The sequence below is a fragment of the Salvelinus alpinus genome, chromosome 2, assembly GCF_045679555.1.
Source record: "Salvelinus alpinus chromosome 2, SLU_Salpinus.1, whole genome shotgun sequence".
NCBI classification, from domain to species: Eukaryota; Metazoa; Chordata; class Actinopteri; order Salmoniformes; family Salmonidae; genus Salvelinus; species Salvelinus alpinus.
Genome location: NC_092087.1, coordinates 79,893,928 through 79,916,569, shown reverse-complemented (window position 1 = coordinate 79,916,569; position 22,642 = coordinate 79,893,928). Strand labels below are relative to the sequence as shown.

The window sequence follows — 22,642 nt, the reverse complement described above, 5'->3', positions numbered from 1 at the left end:
CTCCTTCCTCTTATTTTTGACTTGAGTTTCTCTTAAAGGGATAGTTAAAGGTGTTATATTTTTTACTTGCTGAAAGTGACAGGAAATGCAAAGGGTTTTATGGTTTGCTAGCTGGTAATTTAGCAATGTTACTAAAACTTCAAACTGAACGATCCCTTTAAATGACTTGGAAAACCAGTGAATTCCTGAAAGATGCCTTTTTATTTAAATATAGTACCAGTAAAAAGTTTGGACACCTACACACTCAAGGGTTTTTCTTTATTTTTACTATTTTCTACATTGTAGAATAACAGTGAAGACATCAAAACTATGAAATAACACACATGGAATCATGTAGTAACCAAAAAAGTGTTAAACAAATAAAATATATTTTAGATTCTTCAAAGTAGCCACCCTTTGCCTTGATGACAGCTTTGCACACTCCTGGCATTCTCTCAACCAGCTTCATTAGAAATGTTTTTTCAACAGTCTTGAAAGAGTTCCTACATATGCTGAGCACTTGTTGGCTGCTTTTCCTTTATGGTCAAACTCAATTGGGTTGAGGTCAGGTGATTGTGGAGGCCAGGTCATCTGATGCAGCACTCCACTCTCCTTGGTCAAAAAGCCCTTATACAGCTTGGAGGTGTGTTTTTGGTTGTTGAAAAACTAATGATAGTCCCATTAACAGCAAACCAGATGGGTTGGCGTAGCGCTGCAGAATGCTCTGGTAGCCATGCTGGTTGTGTGCCTTGAATTCTAAATAAATCACTGCCAGTGTCACCAGCAAAACACCATCACACCAACTCCTCCATGCTTCATGGTGGGAACCACAGATGCGGAGATCATCCGTTCACCCACACCGCGTCTCACAAAGATATGGCGAGTTGGAACCAAATATCTCAAATTTGGACTCAATGGACCAAAGGGCAGATTTTCCTCTGGTCTAATGTCCATTGCTTGTGTTTCTTGGCCCAAGCAAGTCTCTTCTTGTTATTGGTGTCCTTTAGTAGTGATTTCTTTGCAGCAATTCGACCATGAAGGGCCGATTCACGCAGTCTCCTTTGAACAGTTGATGTTTAGATGTGTCTGTTACTTTAATTCTGTGAAGAATTTATTTCTGTCTGCAATTGCTGAGGCTGGTAACTCTAATGAACTCTGGGTCTTCCTTTCCCGTGGCGGTCCTCATGAGAGACAGTTTAATCATAGCGCTTCATGGTTTTTGCGACTGCACTTGAACAAACTTTCAAAGTTCTTAATTTTCCGCATTGACTGAGCTTAATGTCTTAAAGTAATGATGGACTGTTGTTTCTCTTTGCTTATTTGAGCTGTTCTTGCCATAATATGGAGTTTGTCTTTTACCAAATAGGGCTATCTTCTGTATACCATCCCTACCTTGTCACAACACAACTGATTGGCTCAAACGCATTAAGAAGGAAAGAAATTCCACAAATTAACTTTTAACAGGGCACACCTGTTAATTGAAATACATTCCAGGTGACTACCTCATGAAGCTGGTTGAGAGAATGCCTAGAGTGTGCAAAGCTGTCATCAAGGCAAAGGGTTGGCTACTTTGAAGAATCTCAAATATAAAATATATTTTGATTTAACACTTGTTTTGGTTACTACATGATTCCATATGTGTTATTTCATAGGTTTGATGTCTTTGCTATTATTCTACAATGTAGAAAATAGTAAAAATAAAGAACCCTGTAATGAGTAGGTGTGTCCAAACTTTTGACTGGTACTGTATATGTACAGGTAATTTCAGCTCATTTATGCATATTGTTCAATTTGGACATTAAAGCATCACTAATATACTACAGAACAAAGTTCAGGGATGGGTCTCAGTGTTTTCCTCAATTCTTTGCTTCTCAAAACCTCCGATGGAAGCACGGAGAAGGACTTGATGAGTCAAGGAAAATACTTTTGAGATCTGCCCAAAGGGAGGCGTGGGGTTAGAGGAAAATAATCTGAAGTAGAGGGTCACTTTGTTGAACAGGACTCCCTAATCTTCTACAAACATTAGATTCCAACAAACTCTTTTCCAGAATCTTAAAGGCATGTACAAATAAAGAATTGCATTCACCTCTTCTTGTATTGCCGTAGAAATTGCAAGACTCGTAGTATGACGCTAATTGTTTTCCTTGCGATACTTATTCATTGTAATCATGAATAGTATTGTAGTGATACCATGGTATTAACTACCAGTATGTTTTGGTGAAGATAAGAATGACCAGTTGTAAGGCGGACTTTGTCTTAGCAACATAAATGCGTGTATACTGGTTGGTTGTTGATACGTGAATATACATCATAGAAAAACTAAATAACTCAATCATGCGATTGTTGCAGCTTGCCAATGTACATGGTATCATAGCAACTGTGTTCAGTAATACTGTTTATATAGGAAGTATACCTTTACAATAAAGGGATAAAAAATGTACTGCAGTGAGTGAAGTGTTTCATAATCTACAGTTCCAGAGCAAGCATCAGGGTTGGATCAATTCCTTTTCAAATCTGGTAATTCGGTAAGTACTTGACTGAATTGAAATGGAATTGACGCCACCCTGGTAAGCATACAGTACCTAAGTCTGAGAAGAGTTCTAGTTGTTCCGTTAAAGGGTTGGAATGGAAGCATCCAGTAAATACCCGTTATTCAAAATGACAAAGTCAATAACAATTATGTCATGATGTCATTTCCTGGTGGACAGAGAACCTTGGTATGATGCGTTTGTGGTTCGGTATGGGACGTTGTGCTTATAAATCTGAGGAATATAGGTCATTATTGATCTCTGAAGAATGTTTCAAGAGGGATGTAATGAGTCCCTAAATCAATATAAATTGGTGTATTGCTTACAATACAGTACAGGTCCCATATATTCCATTTCCAATTGCCTTTTAACATTATATAGTGCCACATATTTCATTTACATTTCTGTTATTCCATTATTTACTGTATTTACATGTGGCCAGGCCTGTCCATCTATCACCTCTATATGGGCGTCCATTTTGCACCAGGGTTCTCTGGATCACAGGAAATGATGTAACGATAGGTGATATGACACCAAGAGACCAGGTCAGGGGACAGATGTACAGTGTGACTGTGTTGTTGTTACTAGGGTGGTGCTGTGAATGGGAGGGTGTACTGTCCTCAACTCCTCTGTAACCACGGTTACATGATACAACACTGGGTGGCTCCGCAGCAGTCCTTGATGATGGTGATGGACTTGGTGATGGACGGCTTGCTGGGCGGAGGATCAGGGACTTGTCTCTTGGTCTTCTGGGGGCCTAGAGTAAGAGAGTATGGGCAAATCTGAGATGTCATAGGCACCCTATTCCCAACATAGTGCACTACTTTTTGCACTCCAACCGGAGACTCGTATAGGGGTGCACATTTGGACACGTTCTCTGTGGTTTTAGATGGAAATGAAAAAGGCACAGCCATTTCTCTAAGATTCCCATATTTGACTCTGAATGAAGTCCTAGCCATGATTAGATGAAATCAACGCCATAACAACTAAGACTGTTCTAGAATCAATATTCTGATATGATTTGAATCAGCTGTTATCACACTAATTCCATTACGTGGCTCGTCAGTTGTCCCTTGTTGCCTCTCGATTTAGCGCTGTCTTGACCTAATGTGACAGAGCCAGTGTGCCTGGTATGAAACTGTATGACAGTCAGGGCCACTCATGGTCTGTGACTCTGGATATGACGGAACTAATCTGCTTGGTATTATATCATATCCACATCTTTACTGTATGTGTGCTTTTAATACGTACTTGAGTGTTTTCATCAAGGCCACTGTGACCATGACTATGTTGGTGTTGCGTTGTCAAGAGGGGGAACCTGTAAGCCTTTCATTGCACTGTGTCCTACAAGAGCATCATGTCTATGACTCATAAACAAACTTGAATTTGAGCTATTGATTGTGTACTAGTGCGTGTTTTGTATGAAGGATACTACTCACTTTGGGCAGCTTCTCTGGCCAGCTTCTCCAGAGGCATCAGCTTCTGTCTCAGGAACTCAGCCATCTCCTTGTCCTCCTCCTGCTCCCTGTAGAGAGGATATGGGTTACAGTTAGTGGTTATAGACAGACCCTTACTCAATGGCAAAACATCACAGTCTGTAGTCTGTAGAATACCCCCATACGTACGTACCAAAGCCTTTGCCCCTAAACAGTTGTCACATTCTAGACTGTAACATACCCTGTGGCCATACTCCTATTCCATAAAGTTAGTGACTATTTACTGCACATAAAATCTCCATGCACAGCTTTGTTTCCAAGAATGTCTCGCAATCTGTCCGTTGCAGTTTACTTCTCAATACTCCATACATTCACTGAATGACACACTGTGATCTCATATCAGCTCTGCTGTCTGTAAGTAATCTCCATGTGAAAGAAAGAGGACCAAGATAGCAGGCAGAGGATGGGGAGTAAGTGAGAGACCAAGGGGGACCACTTACTCCCCATCCTCTGCCTGCTATCTTGGTCCCCCTTGGTCTCTCACTTCTTCCCTCCCTCCCCTCCCTCCACCTCCCTCCACCTCCCTCCCTCCACCTCCCTCTCTCCACCTCCCTCCCCCACCTCCCTCTCTCCAACTCCCTCCCTCCACCTCCCTCTCTCCACCTCCCTCTCTCCCTCTCTCCACCTCCCTCCCTCCCTCTCTCTCTCCCCATCTCCCTCCCTCCCTCTCTCCAGCTCCCTCCCTTCACCTCCCTCTCTCTACCTCCCTCCCTCCATCTCCCTCTCTCCATCTCCCTCCCTCTCCATCTCCCTCCCTCCCTCCATCCCTCTCTCCACCTCTCTCCCTCCCTCTCTCCACCTCCCTCCACCTCCCTCTCTCTCTCCACCTCCCTCTCTCCACCTCCCTTGGACCACAGTTCTACCTTAATCTCTCCACCTCTGCATCGTCCACTAGGAAATCCCTCTTCTGCACCAGTTTATGGATTTTCAGGATCAACTCCTCCTCCCACTGTCTCTGTTTCTTGGTCTTCTCTCTCTCTGGAGGAAGAAGAGAGGGAGAGAGGGAAGGGGATATAGGAAGGGAGGTAGAGAGAGAAGGGGATAGAGGAAGGGAGGTAGAGAGGGAAGGGGATAGAGGAAGGGAGGTAGAGAGGGAAGGGGATAGAGGAAGGGAGGTAGAGAGGGGGTTAGATTTGAAAGATTATGTTTTATATCAAACTAAAAACAATTTTTATCTTATATTAAATACATTTCTCAACTGATACAACATTTGTTAGATACTGAGCTACAGGGGAAGAGGAAACTTCCTGGGAAGGCAGCGCATGCTGCCAAATAGTGATTCACATCACAAACAGTAGGGACCCTATTCAATCTGTAAAGCTCAAGTGATCGAAATGTAAAGGTAATGTCCAGTTGAGCCGACATATGCAGTGATACCGTGAATGCAGTCTCTGCTAAAGTGGGACATTGCCTTTAAATTTCAATCATGCTGTAAAGCTGAACTTCTGCGATGTGGATTGAATAGAGTCCTAGATATTTAGATTCTTAAATAGTCCTCCTCGTGTTTAATTCATGAGAACTAATCGGGAGACAAAATATGCAAATGCTGTTCAATGATGCAATGTCCTGTCTGAATGGGGGAATTTGCATAAGCAGTCGTATATTAATGGAATTAATCTCAAATGTTACCCTATGCCCTACACAGGACATTACCTTTGACCAGAGCCCAATGGGTTCATTTGCATAAGCAGTCGTATATTCATAAACTCTGTATCCAATTCTCTGGAAAGGATTTTGACTTTATTCCCCTGACCTTCACACTGAAATCAAATCAAATGTATTGGTCACATGCAGATGTTAATGCGAGTGTAGCGAGATGCTTGTGCTTCTAGTTCCGGCAGTGCAGTAATATCTAACGAGTATTCTAACAATTTCACAACAACTACCTTATACACACAAATGTAAAGGGATGGAATAAGAATATGTACATATAAATATATGGATGAGCAATGGCCGAGCGGCATAGGCAAGATGTAATAGATGGTATAAAATACAGTATATACATGTGAGATGAGTAATGCAAGATATGTAAACCTTATTAAAGTGGCATTTTTTTAAAGTGACTAGTGATCCATTTATTAAAGTGGCTAATGATTTGAGTCGGTATGCAGGCAGCAGCCTCTCTGTGTCAGTTTTGGCTGTTTAACAGTCTGATGGCCTTGAGATAGAAGCTGTTTTTCAGTCTCTTGGTCCCAGCTTTGATGCACCTGTACTGACCTCGCCTTCTGGATGATAGCGGGGTGAACAGTCAGTGACTCGGGTGGTTGTTATCCTTGATGATCTTTTTGGCCTTCCTGTGACATCAGGTGCTGTAGGTGTCCTGAAGGGCAGGTAGTTTACCCCCGGTGATGCGTTGTGCAGACCGCACCACCCTCTGGATACCCTTGCGATTGAGGGCGGTGCAGTTGCCGTACCAGGCGGTGATACAGCCCGACAGGATGCTCTCAATTGTGCACCTGTAAGAGTTTGTGAGGGTTTTAGGTGACAAACCACATTTCTTCAGCCTCTTGAGGTTGAAGAGGCGCTGCTGCGCCTTCTTCACCACACTGTCTGTGAGGGTGGACCATTTCAGTTTGTTCGTCATGTGTAAGCCGAGGAACTTAAAACTTTCCATCTTCTCCACTACTGTCCCGTTGATGTGGATAGGGGGGTGCTCTCTCTGCTGTTTCCTGAAGTCCATGATCATCACCTTTGTTTTATTGATGTTGAGTGAGAGGTTGTTTTCCTGACACCACACTCTGAGTGCTCTCACCTCCTCCCTTTAGGCTGTCTCGTCATCGTTGGTAATCAAGCCTACTACTGTTGTGTTGTCTGCAAACTTGATGATTGAGTTGGAGGCGTGCATGGCCGCTCAGTCATGGGTGAACAGGAAGTACAGGAGAGGGCTGAGCACGCACCCTTGTGGGACCCAGTGATAGACCTAGACACACACACACTGCAATAGATGGAGAACAGTGTGCAGTGTTGTTGACAGTAGTAATAGTAGGTGGGAAAGCTGAGGCACCAGGCAGGAGAGGAGTGCAGTCTCAGCTCTTTCTCTCCTACCGGGATAGAACTGGATCCGTACAGCCATTCCCTGGAGTCACAGTGTCCCCGGAACGTATAGACGAATGCAGAAATTGGAATGTCAAATGGAAAAGGAAAAGCAGCGGGGCTAGGGCCTTTCTCTGTACTGAGGTAATAACAGAGCTTGTTGGGTCACATACATATTAATACATAGTGTATGGTATATTATGACTCAATGGTGTGAGGAATTAGATTTGATTTGGAATGTGTGAATGGTGTTCTAAATCTCAATGAATATCATGCATAATGTACTGGATTTAGCTTCTATGTAAGCAGTATAGCATCTGTACTGTATGTAGGCTTTATATATGCTCTAATGAACAATTCATTCCATTGTTCTTGTTTGTTGCGATTCCAGATTATCACTAATACAGATCCAGTCACTCTGTCAAGTTCACAAATAAAAGGAGAAACTAGCCTGGTACCAGATCTGTTTGTGCTGTCTGGGACCAGGCTAGACAGCTAACTCTAGACTGTGACGTTGTAGTGGCTATTTGACACCATCTGCTGTCAGCCGTGGCCACAAATAGACCTAACATCATTTGTGGAGGAAAATATAAATAAAGTAGTATTCGTTGAAATAATCTTTGGCCACAGTCTCAGGAAATGGACCATTGGCTCATATAGCCATTACGGTTAGCTATGCGTGCGTGTGTTTGTGCGCCTGTGTGGCCATTATGACTGTGCCTACTCTAAACTACCTGAGGGGAAGAACCTCCCTGCCTCATAACTCTCCCATGTGTCTGAGAGTTACAATCAATTGTGCGGCTACTTTACCGCAGTGAACCTACCCACAAATCACCTCACCATGTAGCAGCAGGTAGCTGCATACAGTAGCAGTTTTTCTCCTCTACCCTATTTTTGTGTCTATACTCACTACAGCAGGGGTGTTTTTCCTTTCAATTCAGACCTGGACAACCAGGTGAGGGAATTCCTAACTAATCAGTGACCTTAATTCATCAATTAAGTACAAGGGAGGAGCGAAAACCCGCAGATACTCGACCCTCCATGGAATGAGTTTGACACGTGCTCTACAGCATGCATGGGCAATTTGGCTAAGCTAAGGGTACATTGAGGATACATCCTGATATGCTTGTTCTATTTCCTAGAGGGATAGACAGTATGGCAAATTTTTCTCCCTGTTATGTTGCCGGGTAGAATAGGACAGGGGAGGGCGGTGAAGTAGATTTCTTGGCTGTAGTTATATATGGTTAATACTATATGGTACATTTTTCTCTCTGTTGCCAGGTAGGATAGGAAAGGCAATAGGACAGGAGAGGGCAGCCAGTGGAGGTGTTGTGAAGTCTGTGTTGCCGTTAGTTACTTGGATATATGGTTATTGATAAACTGGGTGTTTCGAGCCCTGAATGCTGATTGGCTGACAGTCGTGGTATATCAGACCGTATACCACAGTTATGACAAAACATTTATTTTTACTGCTCTAATGACGTTGGTAACCAGTTTAACCTCTACGGGATTGGTGCCCCCCCCCCCCCCCTCCGCAGGGAGGTTGAGCTAATGTGATTAGCATGACGTTGTAAGTAACAAAAACATTTCCCAGAACATATCTGATATGGGCAGGGATCAGTGTCCCCCCCGGCAGGAACGGTTGAGCTAACGTAGGCTAATGTGATTAGCATGAGGTTGTAAGTAACAAGAACATTTCCCAGGACATAGACATATCGGATATGGCCAGAAAGCTTAAATTCTTGTTAATCTAACTGCACTGTCCAATTTACAGTAGCTATTACAGTGAAAGAATATCATGCTATTGTTTGAGGAGAGTGCACAGTTATGCACTTGAAAATGTATTAATAAACCAATTAGGCACATTTGGCTAGTCTTGATATAACAATTTGAACAGAAATGCAATGGTTCATTGAATCAGTCTAAAACTTTGCACATACACTACTGCCAACTAGTGGCCAAATTCAAAAGTCGCCTAACCTGGAATATTACATTTTGGCCTTTCTCTTGCATTAAGATGCAAGATCTAATGTATTATATTTTCCTACATTCAATTCACATTTACACAAACTTCAAAGTATTTACTTCAAATGGTATCAAGAATATGCATATCCTTGCTTCAGGTCCTCAGCTACAGGCAGTTGGATTTGGGTATGTCATTTTAGGCGAAAATGGAAAAAAAGGGTCCAATCCTTATTATAACAGCAATAAGGCACCTCGGGTGTTTGTGGTATATGGCCAATATACCACACCCCCCCGTGCCTTGTTGCTTAAATATGTACCTCAGATATATGGTTGATATACGGTCAATTTTTCTGCCTGTTATTTGATAGGATAGCTGTGGGCAGTGGAACTGTTGTGATTGTGATTGTCTCTATTTGTTGCTGTTAGTTACCTGGTACAGTTACCACCTTCCTCAGCTCCTGTTTCAGACTCATGATGTCTTTGCAGAGCTGGATGTCGTCCGCCCTTGAAAAGACAACAACATTTATTCCAGTTAGGAAGGGTAAAGCACAGTGTGACTCTATGGCCCTGTTCCATTTTGGTTCTTCCAAGTGACCTGGCTATTGGAGGCCTATTGACATAATTTGCATTCATCTAGTTATTCCAGATCTATGAGCTAGGGGAAAGGGGATAGGATTTGAAAAGGTATGGGGCACGCTATCCACTCTATCCATTCCCTAACATAAAAGTGCCCAGTACATAATAAACACACTGTGCAGTCATACTGACAGATATCTTATAAAAATAGTGTTTTACAGTAATATAAAATATAAAGCAAACATCCACATATAAAAGCTATAGGTGGAAATACACTGCTCAAAAAAATAAAGGGAACACTTAAACAACACAATGTAACTCCAAGTCAATCACACTTCTGTGAAATCAAACTGTCCACTTAGGAAGCAACACTGATTGACAATAAATGTCACATGCTGTTGTGCAAATGGAATAGACAAAAGGTGGAAATTATAGGCAATTAGCAAGACACCCCCAAAAAAGGAGTGATTCTGCAGGTGGTGACCACAGACCACTTCTCAGTTCCTATGCTTCCTGGCTGATGTTTTGGTCACTTTTGAATGCTGGCGCTGCTCTCACTCTAGTGGTAGCATGAGACGGAGTCTACAACCCACACAAGTGGCTCAGGTAGTGCAGTTAATCCAGGATGGCACATCAATGCGAGCTGTGGCAAAAAGGTTTGCTGTGTCTGTCAGCGTAGTGTCCAGAGCATGGAGGCGCTACCAGGAGACAGGCCAGTACATCAGGAGACGTGGAGGAGGCCGTAGGAGGGCAACAACCCAGCAGCAGGACCGCTACCTCCGCCTTTGTGCAAGGAGGTGCACTGCCAGCGCCCTGCAAAATGACCTCCAGCAGGCCACAAATGTGCATGTGTCTGCTCAAACGGTCAGAAACAGACTCCATGAGGGTGGTATGAGGGCCCGACGTCCACAGGTGGGGGTTGTGCTTACAGTCCAACACCGTGCAGGACGTTTGGCATTTGCCAGAGAACACCAAGATTGGCAAATTCGCCACTGGCGCCCTGTGCTCTTCACAGATGAAAGCAGGTTCACACTGAGCACATGAGCACATGTGACAGACGTGACAGAGTCTGGAGACGCCGTGGAGAACGTTCTGCTGCCTGCAACATCCTCCAGCATGACCGGTTTGGCGATGGGTCAGTCATGGTGTGGGGTGGCATTTCTTTGTGGGGCCGCACAGCCCTCCATGTGCTCGCCAGAGGTAGCCTGACTGCCATTAGGTACCGAGATGAGATCCTCAGACCCCTTGTGAGACCATATGCTGACACATGCACATTTGTGGCCTGCTGGAGGTCATTTTGCAGGGCTCTGGCAGTGCACCTCCTTGCACAAAGGCGGAGGTAGCGGTCCTGCTACTGGGTTGTTGCCCTCCTACGGCCTCCTCCACATCTCCTGATGTACTGGCCTGTCTCCTGGTAGCGCCTCCATGCTCTGGACACTACGCTGACAGACACAGCAAACCTTTTTGCCACAGCTCGCATTGATGTGCCATTCTGGATTAACTGCACTACCTGAGCCACTTGTGTGGGTTGTAGACTCCGTCTCATGCTACCACTAGAGTGAGAGCACCGCCAGCATTCAAAAGTGACCAAAACATCAGCCAGGAAGCATAGGAACTGAGAAGTGGTCTGTGGTCACCACCTGCAGAATCACTCCTTTTTTGGGGGTGTCTTGCTAATTGCCTATAATTTCCACCTTTTGTCTATTCCATTTGCACAACAGCATGTGACATTTATTGTCAATCAGTGTTGCTTCCTAAGTGGACAGTTTGATTTCACAGAAATGTGATTGACTTGGAGTTACATTGTGTTGTTTAAGTGTTCCCTTTATTTTTTTGAGCAGTGTATATAAAGTTACACTCCCCTTAGGGAAGAGTGTGGGCAGATGAAAAGTGTTGAATGAATCACTCCTCTACCAGATCCTCTGGACCTGAAGACCCACCCTGAGGACCCTACTGGTACCTCTCTGTCATGTCATCCCCCTCTCTTCTCCTCCCCTTCCTCCCTCCATCCCTTGTTCTTCACCTCCCATCTCTCCTTCTCCCTCTTTCCACTTCTTCCCATCCATCCCTCCATCCTTCCCTCTCCTCCCCTCCATCACTCCCTCGCTCCATCTTTCACTCTTTCTCTCTTTCCCCTCTCTTCTCTGCCCCCTCCCTCTCTCCCTCTCCTCCACCTCCCATTCATCTCTCTCTTCCTCTCCTCCCCTCCTTTCCCTCCCTCCATCCATCCCTACCTCTCTCTCTGCAGCGCTGTGACAGCTACCAGGGATTTAAGTCGCTCTGTTGTAAATCACAGACTGATGACTCACCCACCAGCTTCCAACACCTCTCCTTCCTCCTCCTCCCTCCATCTCTCTCTCTCTGTTCCTCCTCAGTCTCCTCTCACTCCCTCCCTCCCTCCCTTCATCACTCACCTCCCCCTCTCCCTCTCTGCCTCCTCCACTCTCTACCTGTCCCTCTTCTTCATCTCCCTCTCCTCCTCCTCTTCCTCCATCCCTCTCCCTACTATCCTCCCTACCTACCTTAATCTCTCTCCACCTCCTGTAGTTCCCTCTTTCTCCCCTGTTCCCATTCTTCAGGCTCTTCCCCCTCTGCTCTTTCGACCCCCTGTAAATTCTCACCCACTCACTTGTTCCTGTCTCTCAACCTCAACATATTTTTCTCTCCTCCTCACTATCCCCTATCTGCCTTGTGTTGTTTACCCACTCACTAGACCCCAACGGTGCTTCCAGCAGGCTTTGCACTCTGCCACTCCATCTGCTACAGAATGTGTGTGTGTGTGTCTGAGTCACACAAAGCTGGAGGTATTGGCATCACTGTTCACTGATGAAGCCATCCAAGCTAAGGAAGCCACGCTTCCCACCGATCTCTTTCCAGTTTCTATTGATTGTATTTGCCATCACACCAAAACATTTCACTGTATATTTTCTCAATGTTTATAACTCAATAGCGACACAATATGGTGGTCCAAGATCCCCTGAAAATCAAGCATGAACTTCTGATCATCTGGTCACCTGACCCCGTGACAAGACCAATAAGGTCACCAACGATCTGCTGATGGCGGCTGCAGGCACCCCCTGTCTCCTGATCGTCCTGGACTTGAGAGCAGTGTTTGACACTGTCAACCACCCCATCCTCCTGGAACGCCTCCCGGGACACCATCGGACTGTCTGGATCAGCTCTGAGCTGGTTCCACTCCTACCTCTCAGACAGGACTGAGTATGAGTATTGTGGTGTCCCACAAGGATCTGTTCTTGGACCCATCCTGTTTGTCCTGTACATGGTCCCCCTCGGTCGTGTCATCAGCCGGCATGGAATTACATTGCACTGCTATGCTGATGACACCCAGCTGTATCTAAAAATGGCCCCATGTCCCTCTGATGCAAGTGCCCGTCTGAACACCTGCCGTGAGCAGATAAGGGCACGAATGAAGCAAAACTTCCTTCAACTGAACAGCAGAAAAACCTACTTCTTGGCACCCCCCACCAGGTCCAGCACTCACCGTTAACACCTCATCATTGCAGGAGAGAACACTCCTCTCTCCCCCTAAGATTCCAATCTGCCTGTACAGCTTGATTCCTCCCTGACCTTTGACAGCCACATCAGACGACTGTGTAAATCTTGATTCCTCCCTGACCTTTGACAGCCACCTCAGACGACAGTGTAGATCTTGATTCCTCCCTGACCTTTGACAGCCACATCAGACGACTGTGTAAATCTTGATTCCTCCCTGACCTTTGACAGCCACCTCAGACGACAGTGTAGATCTTGATTCCTCCCTGACCTTTGACAGCCACATCAGACGACTGTGTAAAGTGTTATTCTATCACCTCAAGAACATTGCCAAACTCCGTCCCACCCTCACTCAGACTGATGCAGGGAAGCTGATCCATGCCTTTATCTCCTCTGGAGATGACTCTCTTCATCGGGATCCCTGACAGGAGTCCTCAGAAGCTCCGATATGTCCAGAACAGCACTGCCAGGATCCTGATGTGAGTGAGGAAACACCATCACATCACCCCCATCCTGGTATCTATGCACTGGCTGTCTCATTCCGGATTGAATTCAAAACCCTTCTGCTGACTTTCTGTATTCATGGCAAAGAACTGCTCTCCCTCCATAACCCTACCCGCACCCTCAGGTCAAGTGATAGACTGCTCCTCCACGCCCCCAGGACCTAGCTCCTTGTCTCTTGTAGCATCAGCTGGGTTCTTTGTGTCAGTTGCCCTGTCTAGCCGTGTCCATTTTTTTCCTTCTATTTGTATTTTATATATTTTTATGCACTTTAAGAATATTCGGTATAATGAAAAGCGCTTTAAAAATGCAATACATTATTTTTATTATCATTTTTACATGTAAGTATAATGAATTGTCATATAGACGATATGAATGAGAATATACAGTGCCTTCGGAAAGTATTCACACCCCTTGACTTTTTCCACATTTTGTTGTTACAAAGTGGTATTAACAGGGATTTAAATCAATCTACACAAAATACTCTGTAATGTCAAAGTGGCCTTGTGTTTTAGGTTATTGTCCTGCTGAAGGGTCAATTCATCTCACAGTGTCTGGTGGAAAGCAGAGTTAACCAGGTTTTCCACTAATATGTTGCTTGTGCTTAGCTCAATTTAGTTTATTTTTAGTCCTGAAAAACTCCCCAGTCCTTAACGATTACAAGCATACCCATAGCATGATGCAGCCACCACTTTGCTTGAAAATATGGAGAGTGGTACTCTGTCATGTGTTGTATTGGATTTGCCCCAGACATAACACTGTATTCAGGAGAAAAGTTCATTGTTTTGCCACATTTTTTGCAGTACCTTGTTGCAAACAGGATGCATATTTTGGAATATTTTTATTCTGTACAGGCCTCCTTCTTTTCACTCTTTCATTTAGGTTAGTATTGTGGAACAACTACAATGTTGTTGATCCATCCTCAGTTATCTCCTATCACAGCCATTAAACTCTGGAACTGTTTTAAAGTCATGGTGAAATCCCTGAGCGGTTTCCTTCCTTCTGGCAAGTGAATTAGGAAGGACGCCTGTATCTTTGTAGTGACTGGGTGTATTGATACACCATCCAACGTGTAATTAATAGTTTCACCATGCTCAAAGGGATATTCAATGTCTGCTTTTTCATTTTTACCCCTCTACCAATAGGTGCCATTCTTTGCGAGGCATTGGAAAACCTCCCTGGTCTTTATGGTTGAATCTGTGTTTGAAATTAAAGTGCTCGACTGAGGTACCTTACAATTATCTGTATGTGTGGGGGGTACAGTGATAAGGTAGTTATTCAAAAGTCATGTTAAACACTATTATTGCACACAGTGTGAGTCCATGCAACTTATTATGTGACTTGTTTACCTTTGGCATAACAAAGGGGTTGAACATATTTCAGCTTTTCATTTTTTCTTAATTTGACATTATGGGGGTATTGTGAGTGGGTCAGTGACAAATGTAATACATTTTACATTCAGGCTGTAACACAACAAGATGTGTAAAAAGTGTGAATACTTTCTGAAGGCACTGTAATAGCATTGATGCCATTCTGTTTCTGCTTTAGCCAACTCCTCTCTGTACTGGCATGGAGCAGGCTGGCAATCAAGTTAACTGATTATTCACAGTGTCAGAAATACGGCTTTACTACATCTACATCAGGATAATATCAGTATTATCAGGACACACAGTATAAACCTATTAGGCTTATGTGTATGGGTGTCATTATTTTCAAGGGTCCCAAAGAGTCTACGTACTCTCTTTACTGTACATAATATATTCACCCACTCTTGGAAGAAAATGGAAATTCAATGTATCTATTTCAATGAGCTTCTATATTATTCAAATCCAACACGTCTTCGTGTCTCCCTTCCCCTCCTGTCTCAGCCTCCAGTATTTATGCTCCAATAGTTTATGTGTCGGGGGGCTAGGGTCAGTCTGTTAAATCTGGAATATTTCTCCTGTCTTATCCGGTGTCCTGTGTGAATTTAAGTATGCGCTCTTATTCTCTATTTTTTTCTCTCTCTCTCTCTCTCTCTCTCTCTCTCTTTCTTTCTTTCTTTCTTTCTTTCTTTCTTTCTCTCTGAGGACCTGAGGCCTAGGACCATGCTTCAGGACTACCTGGCCTGATGGCTCCTTGCTGTCCCCAGTCCACCTGGTCGTGCTGCTGCTCCAGTTTCAACTGTTCTGCCTGCGGCTATGGAACCCTGACCTGTTCACCGGACATGCTACCTGTCCCAGACCTGATGTTTTCAACTCTCTAGAGACAGCAGGAGCAGTGGAGATACTTTGAATGATTGGCCAACTGACATTTACTCCTGAGGTGCTGACCTGTTGCACCCTCTACAACCACTGTGATTATTATTATTTGACCCTGCTGGTCATCTATGAACATTTTACCATCTTGGCCATGTTCTGTTATAATCTCCACCCGGCACAGCCAGAAGAGGACTGGCCACCGCTCATAGCCTGGTTCCTCTCTAGGGTTCTTCCTAGGTTCTAGGCATTCTAGGGAGTTTTCCCTAGCCACCGTGCTTCTACACCTGCATTGCTTGCTGTTTGGGGTTTTAGGCTGGGTTTCTGTACAGCACTTTGTGACATCAGCTGATGTAAGAAGGGCTTTACAAATACATTTGATTGATTGATTGATTAAAGCCGCAGTCTGTAATTATTTTATGGTGGTGTTGATGGTCTCTGTACAGTACTCACATAAAGCGCAGTCTGTAATTATTTTATGGGGGTGTTGATGGTCTCTGTACAGTACTCACATAAAGCGCAGTCTGTAATTATTTTATGGTGGTGTTGATGGTCTCTGTACAGTACTCACATAAAGCGCAGTCTGTAATTATTTTATTGTGGTGTTGATGGTCTCTGTACAGTACTCACATAAAGCGCAGTCTGTAATTATTTTATGGTGGTGTTGATGGTCTCTGTACAGTACTCACATAAAGCGCAGTCTGTAATTATTTTATGGTGGTGTTGATGGTTTCTGTACAGTACTCACATAAAGCGCAGTTCAGACTCCCTCCTTACTAGCACCTCCCTGAGGCGCTGGATGCGAGCCATCTCCACTTCAATCTCATCTGGAGACATGATGCTCTCCGCCATGGACACATCTGACTGACCTGGAGGGAGAGAGGAAACTTTGTGTTTTAACACTATTGTGAGTTACATCATTCTAACACATCGGGAGAAGGGCAGGAGGGAGGGAGGGAGAGAGAGAGATTTGTAAATATTTCGGTCTTAAATATTTCAATAGATCATTCATAAAATACCAATACAATACCAACTTCTGGACTTCAGAACCAAAGGGCCTATTCTATTGTTGCCACCATCAAATAGTCTGAAGAGGAGACCTATTCCCTCCTTCCTCTGACTTAAAGAACAGTACATGGAATCACAATGGACTTGGTCCTGCCAAGCATTACTGCATTACTGTCTAGCCTTGCATATTATTCCCCTCCCTTTATCCAGTACAATGCCCAAGGCTTGTTTGGCAGATTTATTTTACAGTAATACAACACTACTCCCTGCTCTATTCAACGTCCTAATTATGAATGTGACGCTCGAGTAAGTCAAGGGACAAGATACGCATAGTAAATGGTCTGAAATGTAAGTGACACCAGGAATTTCTCTCTTGACTAAATGAAAAGCACGTTGTTGCTTTTGAGCTGTCTTCTTCAAGTCTTGTCTTCAAAGCAAAAAACCTGACTCACACACTGTCAAAGTGCTTCTTGGCAAACCTAGACAAGTCCAGATGATAGCTACGGTATGTGTCATTTTGTCTCACAGTACCCACTTAAAAGGAATAGAAGGTTCTAGTGAAATGGCTGATGACTAAGAAAGAAGTAGCTGACCACCTTAAATTCGATGCCAGATGCTCAGGCACTCTGGTGTGATGCTCGCTGAATCAAGAGCATAGGAATACATAATGGAAGGAGTCATTGGGATGCAGACGGTGAGAAGGGCCTCAAGCCAAAGAGATGAGAGAAATCTGATACTGGTACTGACATAGATCAATGACCTGGAGTAACTCTTCACCAATTGGACTAATACACCTTGAACCGGGGCCAATGACCTCACAAAGCCACCTATTCAACCAATAGCAATCAAAGACCGGACACAGCAACACAGTGAAGCCAATAGAAATGCAAACTGATGGAATAATAAACCTATATTGCTAGTCACTAATGCAGTGTTCAAGTACTTTTGGAGTTATCGTGAGCTCCTAGTACCTAGTGGGACATTTCACTTTAATAACCCTCCAAGTGGGAAACTTGGAGAAAATGTTGTTAGCCGAGTTGTGACGTTTCACCACAACCTTTCACCTTTTGAACCAAAAGATGTCAACAAACCTGTTTTTGACAATTACAACCTTATCAATATGGAGAATGTAGTTAGTTTCAGCATATTGTCAATGTTAAACAAGCTAACTAACTTTATTATTAGCAATGTTAGCTAGCTAAAATCTTAATGGTTAAAGAATTGTTCCGACTTCAAAATCACTTCAACACAATCATGTCAGACTTACGACTTCCCATTTTCCACGAGCTCGTGAAGCCAGCATAAGCAACTGAATGATCATCGCAATCCAAATGTCAACCAACTGAACACACTCCTAACAATAATCCTAGTCTTCTCCAATGTGTAACCTGTGTCAGCAAGAAAGCAAACTGGGGGCGATTGATAAACGCACATTGCAGTCAATAGCACTAAGCAACAGAACAATCATCACGCTACCATTGTCAGAAAGAGTGTATAGGTCACAGGAGGCTGCTGAAGGGAGAACGGCTCGTAATGACAGCCGGAACGACGGACATGGAATGGCATTAAACATCTGGAATCCATGTGTTTGATGTATTTGTTACCATTCCACTAATTCCGCTCCAGTCATTAGCACGAGCCTGTCCTCCCCAATCAAGGTTCCACCAACCTCCTGTGGCATAGGCCTAGGGGGCAACCACCTATCCTCTAATGTCACACCTTGGACATCCATTGTAAACTATAGCCTCCCATCCCCCACTAGGCAGGACGTAAATATTTCACTCAGGGTTAGAAGGACGTACTGTACAGTACTGCTGGGAGACAGGCCTTCCAGACAGATTTTCTCTATGGAGAGACAGGCTACGAGACCAGAATGTTGAACTGACTGTTCTGTGACTCCTCAACCAACTACTGGTAATGCTATTCATCCAGAGACCTTTACAAGGTGCTAATGTGGAGGCAGGACTCTTAAAGACAATCGACAAAAGGGAAAGTAGTGGCGTTCCAAATCTTGGAAATAACTAACAAAAAATGATGTCACCTCAATTTTGTCCCACTATTGTTTTTCTTTGGCTGGGTGAGATTTTGACATTCATTTGAGTGACTGTTTTTGTCTAAGACAAATGTAACAAGAATCGAAATTGCATCCTGTGACTTAGCTTGACGTCGAGTCCTTGAATAAAAAGTAGCGGCCCAGTGTTTTCCCTGCTGTGGTAACCGCAGCATGAAAACAACGCTGATACCAACATAGTTGTCTCTGCAGTCAATAACACAGTGTGGTAAACTGTGTAGGATTCATACCAAGTGGTTTCTCTCTCTGTTTCTCTACCCCTCACTGCTCTCTCTATCTTTCTCTCCCTCGCCCCTCCTCTTCCTACCTTTCTCTCCCTCGCTACTCTTTCTACCTCACACAAAGACACACACACACACACTATTTGCTGCTGACTGTCAATAGGACCGAGCCACACTAAATCCTGACTGGCCCATTATGATGGCAGAGAGCCAGGTCTGTAATGAATAACACACAAAGGATCTAAACTGCCGACTGCTCTGAGCTGAGGAAGTTATCTTAACGCAGTACATACTCAGTCAGCACACACTCCCGTACTCAGTAGTCCACATTCAGCCATCAGCAGGATTAGCGAGGAGAAGATATTACTCATGGGGGTCTTCAGATAAACTCCCGGCTACATGGTAAATGTTAATAAGTATGGAAGACTGAGGCTCTGTTCCAACATACACAGCACCATTCCAATTAGTATGAAGCAATGTATTGGGCATGCATTCTTCGTGGTATGCTAGTGTGGGCATCATGGAAGGCAGCATTGAAAGACAAAGTAAGAATCATGCTAAACCTACTACAGGAAAACAGACACAGTATGGCCTACAGACAGAACTGCACCGAAAAGCAAAAGCCAAAATAATAATCATCGCTGAAGTATCACGGAAGACCCGCCTTATAGTTGAAATTTAAAGGCAATGTTCCCGCGTTCGTGGTAAACGCTGTATATGCCGGCTCAATCAGAAAATACCTTGACATTTTAATGCAGATCTTCTGCGATACGGATTGAATCCAGCTCTAAATCTATACAGTAACAGCATCATTTGATCCTCCCCAGTCCCCACAGTGACTATTAGAAGAAATACCAGGCTTCCTTATCAATGTGGCTTCCCTATCAATGTAGCTTCACTGTCATCACTGGCAGAGCCAAGCTAGTTATTAACCCAATGTAATCAAACTAATTGCATTAAAACAAACTGCCTAATCAATAACCTGAACATCTGTTTATCAATCAACTGATCAGCATAATGAGAGCCTTGACAAAAGGAGGAGGGTGGACAGATGTCTGCTTGATGAGGAGAAGCAGATCTGTCATGTGAATATTATCTGCGTAGCAGCCACTTCAGGGCTATGTTCATTAGGGCATGCAATGGATTAAAAAAAAAAGTTTTTGGAATGGAAAACGAACATGAGCTTTTCTTATTGTACAAAGTCTGGTAGCCCCTCCCTGTTTCAGTCTGCTTTCCTCCTAATGAACAGGGCCCAGAAGTACTGTGTTAATTGTAATGTTCCCCACTGTGTTTTAGTATCCAGCTATGCGTCTCCCAACACAGATGGAAGTTGAAAGTTGTAACACACAAGGAGGAACCAGGGGAAGGGAATGATGAATATGTGTGTGTGTGTGTGTGTGTGGGGGGGGGGTATGTACTGGATGGGGAAGGAGAATGGGGACAGAGAGTCTATCTCTAAAAATAGATGCAGTCTTCTTCTATTCATATTCATGAGCTGAAGAATTCATCTCAGACTTTCTGCACCGCACTCTCCTCTCGTCCCTCCTTTTCATTCCTATTCTAACAATGGAATTAATGAAGAGGACACTCAAAGAATATATTATTCCAAGATCCAATGGGCTGATTTCTGTTGAAAGTTTGATTCAGGTTGTTATGGTCAAATAGCACAGGAAGAAATTGTGAGCATCTGAATGCAGATAAACAGTCATAATTGCAGTTAGGCCTATACAGATGTCACACAGACAGCCCTACACAAAATAAACAGTGAAACATAACTACCGGTTTAAGTCAAGTGAATATTGAACTTAACCCCCGTAGGTGTGTGAGGCTGACTCATGACAGGATTCTCTGCTCTGGATCTGGTTACATAAAGCACACAATATGACCTCTTGTTATGACTGCATTCCTGACCTCTGACCTCTCACCTCTGACCTCTGTTTACCCCCCATGACCCTCTTTATGTATGTATTATTAGACATATATCATACTGTTCTGATGACAGCTTCGTGGCACTAGCCTAGCCTACCCATAATATCACAAATAGATACCAGTAAAATTAAGAACAATTAACATGGCATGTCATATAAACAACATTATTGAAACATTTATCTTAAAATGTATCTTCCTTCGAAAGACCTTTCATAATGCATTGATATCTTACTGATAAAAAAAGGATGAAAACGAGGAGGATGAAAATCTCTTGCCTGTCTCTACAGTTTGTTTATATCATCTTTCTAGCTGGTATCAGTGCTGGTGATGCTGGTATTGACTCACACACTCACAGCCCAGCAGGTAGGCTTCTAGCTTGTTCTACCCCGCTGCATCCATCGACTGGAAGGGGTGCTGTTCAATATATTAGGCCAAAGACCCAGTCAGACAACTTTGGAATGTACAGTCAGCTGAAAGCGAAGAGCTGTGCATATTTCAGTCCTTCTTTAGTGTTATGGAAATAGGCTAGTAGATATGGGGCATTACATACGTGTATACATTTCGGTGCTCCATTCCTTTGTGCTATTGCAATATATACTGTTAATACAGTGGGTAAGCTATTGTAAATGAGAAAGATCTTCTCAAATAGTAATGATTTGGTTATTATCAGTGAATAACTGGTCAAATGCACCTCCAAAATGCATTGAAAGCAAAGCACATGAATGGAGATGTCTCCAGTCCATTTTCAAGGCACTGGGAATGACATTCAGGAAACAATAAAGACGCACGGACTCATTGCAATTAACGGGTGTTGTTCTGCAACGCAACATCCCCTATCAGAAACCACATGCTTTATTCTGCACAGAGCAACAACCATTATAACAGGCCAAAACGTTACTTTGCAATGAATGACGCTCACCTTTGTCTTTTGTCCATTCCGTTTCCGATACAGAGCCGTAGCTCTTCAATGAGCGCTCGGTATCGGAAATTGATTTCTTCAATTCCATAGCTGGAATTGATTTATGATACACTATGACTTTAATGGGTTGTGGAAAGGTGTGTTAAAATCCTATATTGAGTTCTGCTCTTCTGTTTTCCTTTCAGGATAAATCAGTTTCGCCGATTCGAAGGCACCACCGAGCCGAGACGTTGAGCATCTTTATTTAAGCTTACAAATTCCTCGATGTGTGGTACACAGATGGATGCAGAGCGCACGCGCATTGCGAACCAGAGAAAGGGAGAAAAACGGCACCGAGCTTGCATTGAAACAGTGTCATATTTGTCAAATACAAAGCTGGAAATCGACATTTTCTATACGTTTCTACTAGTTTTCCATACAATTATTTATTAGAAGAATTTCTAGCAATAGCATTTTTTTCAATGAAGATGTCAAGATATCACTAGGCCTAGGTGCTGAATATGTGGAGCAGAAGGCTTACATTTATAGGAAAATGTTTCACTAATACAGTATCACTCTCGAAATAGCAAGTCCTTCAAACGAGTGAATGTCAAAGAATTGAAGATACTCCAGGGCTATGCATTGAAGCTGAGTAGCCAGAGCAGGTGGGACCCTGTTAGGGGTCTG

At 43.6% G+C, this 22,642-nt stretch overlaps 1 protein-coding gene across 1 annotated transcript; it reads right to left on the bottom strand.

Annotated features, from left to right (window-relative positions):
* Window positions 1-182: 182 nt before the first annotated feature.
* bmerb1 (bMERB domain containing 1) lies at window positions 183-22,331 on the bottom strand. The gene is made up of 6 exons (XM_071351903.1): window positions 21,977-22,331; window positions 16,577-16,697; window positions 9,432-9,505; window positions 4,867-4,981; window positions 3,947-4,032; window positions 183-3,264 (listed from the first exon to the last, which is right to left on the bottom strand). Exons 1-6 carry the CDS (start codon window positions 22,062-22,064, stop codon window positions 3,149-3,151), a joined length of 600 nt encoding a protein of 199 aa, XP_071208004.1. The 5' UTR covers window positions 22,065-22,331; the 3' UTR covers window positions 183-3,148.
* Between the last annotated feature and the right edge of the window lie 311 nt (window positions 22,332-22,642).